Source organism: Aplysia californica, unplaced genomic scaffold (genome assembly GCF_000002075.1).
Source record: "Aplysia californica isolate F4 #8 unplaced genomic scaffold, AplCal3.0 scaffold00432, whole genome shotgun sequence".
Lineage (NCBI taxonomy): Eukaryota > Metazoa > Mollusca > Gastropoda > Aplysiida > Aplysiidae > Aplysia > Aplysia californica.
The window spans coordinates 157,671-159,870 of NW_004797702.1; the positions used below are offsets into that span (position 1 = coordinate 157,671).

The following is a 2,200-nucleotide window of genomic DNA, read 5'->3' on the forward strand; positions in this document are numbered from 1 at the left end:
ACCCTGGTAATATTAATAATAATAATAATAATAATAATAAATAATAATAATACTAATAATAGTGGTGGTGATCATGATGATGATAATATTAATAATAATAGTTACATTTATACAGCGCACATCCACACTCTACACGCTTTAAAACTATCAATAATTATAATTATTAATATTTTAATGTTTGCTGTTGCAATGTTCTAGATGTTATTTAGTTATAGTTAAGAGTTTTACCTGCACCTGCAACACAAATAGGTCGTATAAGATTAGATGTGTTACTACTAGAGAGTCGCATTCAAAAAGAAGAAGGAGGAGAGAGAATGTTTTTGTGTTTAAGTAAGCATTTTACAACACTTGAAACACAATTACGTTATATGAACGCTGAAGATTGGAGGTGTTACAAGAGAGTAACAAACACACAAAAATAAGCAGGAGAGATAACGACGATAGATGTTTGATAGTCCTAGAAAAGGAGGAGCAAACCACACAAGAACCCCTTTTTTGTTTGTTTTAATAGAGGTTTTTCGGTGCTCGCAACTGCATAAGGTCATATGAGCGCCAGAAAATTACAGGTGTTACAAGAGAGTAACAAACAAAAAAGAAAAAGGGGAGATAAAGACGTTAGATGTTTGATAGGAAAGAAGGAGCAAACCACACCAGAGCACCCGCCAACCACCCACGCACAATTAGGTCATATGAGCGCTGAAGATTGGAGGTGTTACAAGAGACGTAACAAACACAAAAAATAAGCAGGAGAGATAACGACGATAGATGTTTGACAGTCCTAGAAAAGAAGGAGCAAACCACACAAGAGCCCCCGCCAACCACCCACAAACAGTAGGCCTACATTTGTGTCATCAACAACAACATCAAATTCACAGAGACTGTTCCCATCCTCCACCAATCCCATCCCTCAAGACAACAACAATCATAGTAACAAGACAATCACATTTCTCACCTATCCCATCACCAAAGACAGCAATAAAAATACTACAATACTATTAACAAGATCATAATTTACAACATCATCAACAACATCCACTCTCCATTATTCCATCATCTGTTTCTCACCTGATCTATCACTTAAGACAACAACCCCCCGGGGCGGAGCTACTGACTGAAGTGTCTTTAGGCCATTCCCAAAGGGGGGGACATTATCATCTCGAGTTCTTATGCACAGTAGAATTGTAATTGTAAATGGGCTGATTCAGTAATGTCACACTCATAACTGTGCCTGATCTGCAACAGGGAACTGCTGCTTTTTCTTTCCTAATCCTTACGATCGTCATTTTTCCTCTACTTCTTTTGTATGTTTGTCACACTCTTGTGACCCGCTATTTCCGGGGTGCCTTGATAGTCGAAGCAGACTTTTTGCTGTAGAAGCTAGAGAGGTGAGTAGACTTCCACCCCTTGGTGCTCATATGACCTTATGCAGTTGGGAGCACCGTAAAACCTCTACTAAACAAACTTAAGACTATAACATAGACAACAATTAAACAAACAACAACGACAAAAATATATCCCCCCCCATGGACTGTCCCTTCCCTTTACCTGTCCGGCCAGCTGTCTCTGTCTCTCTATCTCCATGTAGCGTTGCACAGCCAGATAGACAAACTGGTACTGGCTCTGAGTCTGCACCAACCCCGAGCGCTGGTAGCGAACATTCAAGATGGTCTTGAAGATATCAATGTCACAATCAAAACCTGCACATACAAAGGAAGATGGCAATGTAATCAGTCAAAACCTGCTTTTTTTAATATAGTTTAAGTTTAATTTTAGTAAGAGTTTTACAGAATGTGCAAAACAATAAGGTCATAAAAGTGCTGGAGATTAGAGGTGTTCTGAAAGAGTAACAAACACAAAATAAGGAGAGATCAAGACGATGACGATAGATGTTTGATAGGAAAGAAGGGGCAAACCACATCAGAGCAACCACCAACCACCCGCCAAAACCTGCACATTCAGAGGAAGACATCAATGTCACAGTCAAAACTTGCACATACAAAGAATAATGCGTGTGTTTTTATGCCTCCATTAACACAATCTAGATCATTCAGGAGACAGGCTTCTGATCCTGCCTGTCAGGGTTTCTCGACTTGCTCAAGGGCACACCCCTGTGACCACCAATCTGAACCCTGTGTCACCGAGACTTTCTGGACTTTACTTTGAGTCTGAACTCACTGCTCACTTAGCCACCGAAGCCCCC

The 2,200-nt window shown here is 40.0% G+C and overlaps 1 protein-coding gene across 1 annotated transcript in view; it reads right to left on the reverse strand.

Annotated features, from left to right (window-relative positions):
- LOC101863456 (tyrosine-protein phosphatase non-receptor type 11) overlaps positions 1-2,200 on the reverse strand; it is a gene marked incomplete in the record, with an annotated part of 31,225 nt that overhangs the window by 4,311 nt on the left and 24,714 nt on the right. Inside the window, 1 exon segment of the mRNA XM_013086069.2 lies at positions 1,546-1,697. Coding sequence (XP_012941523.1) covers positions 1,546-1,697 — 152 coding nt within the window.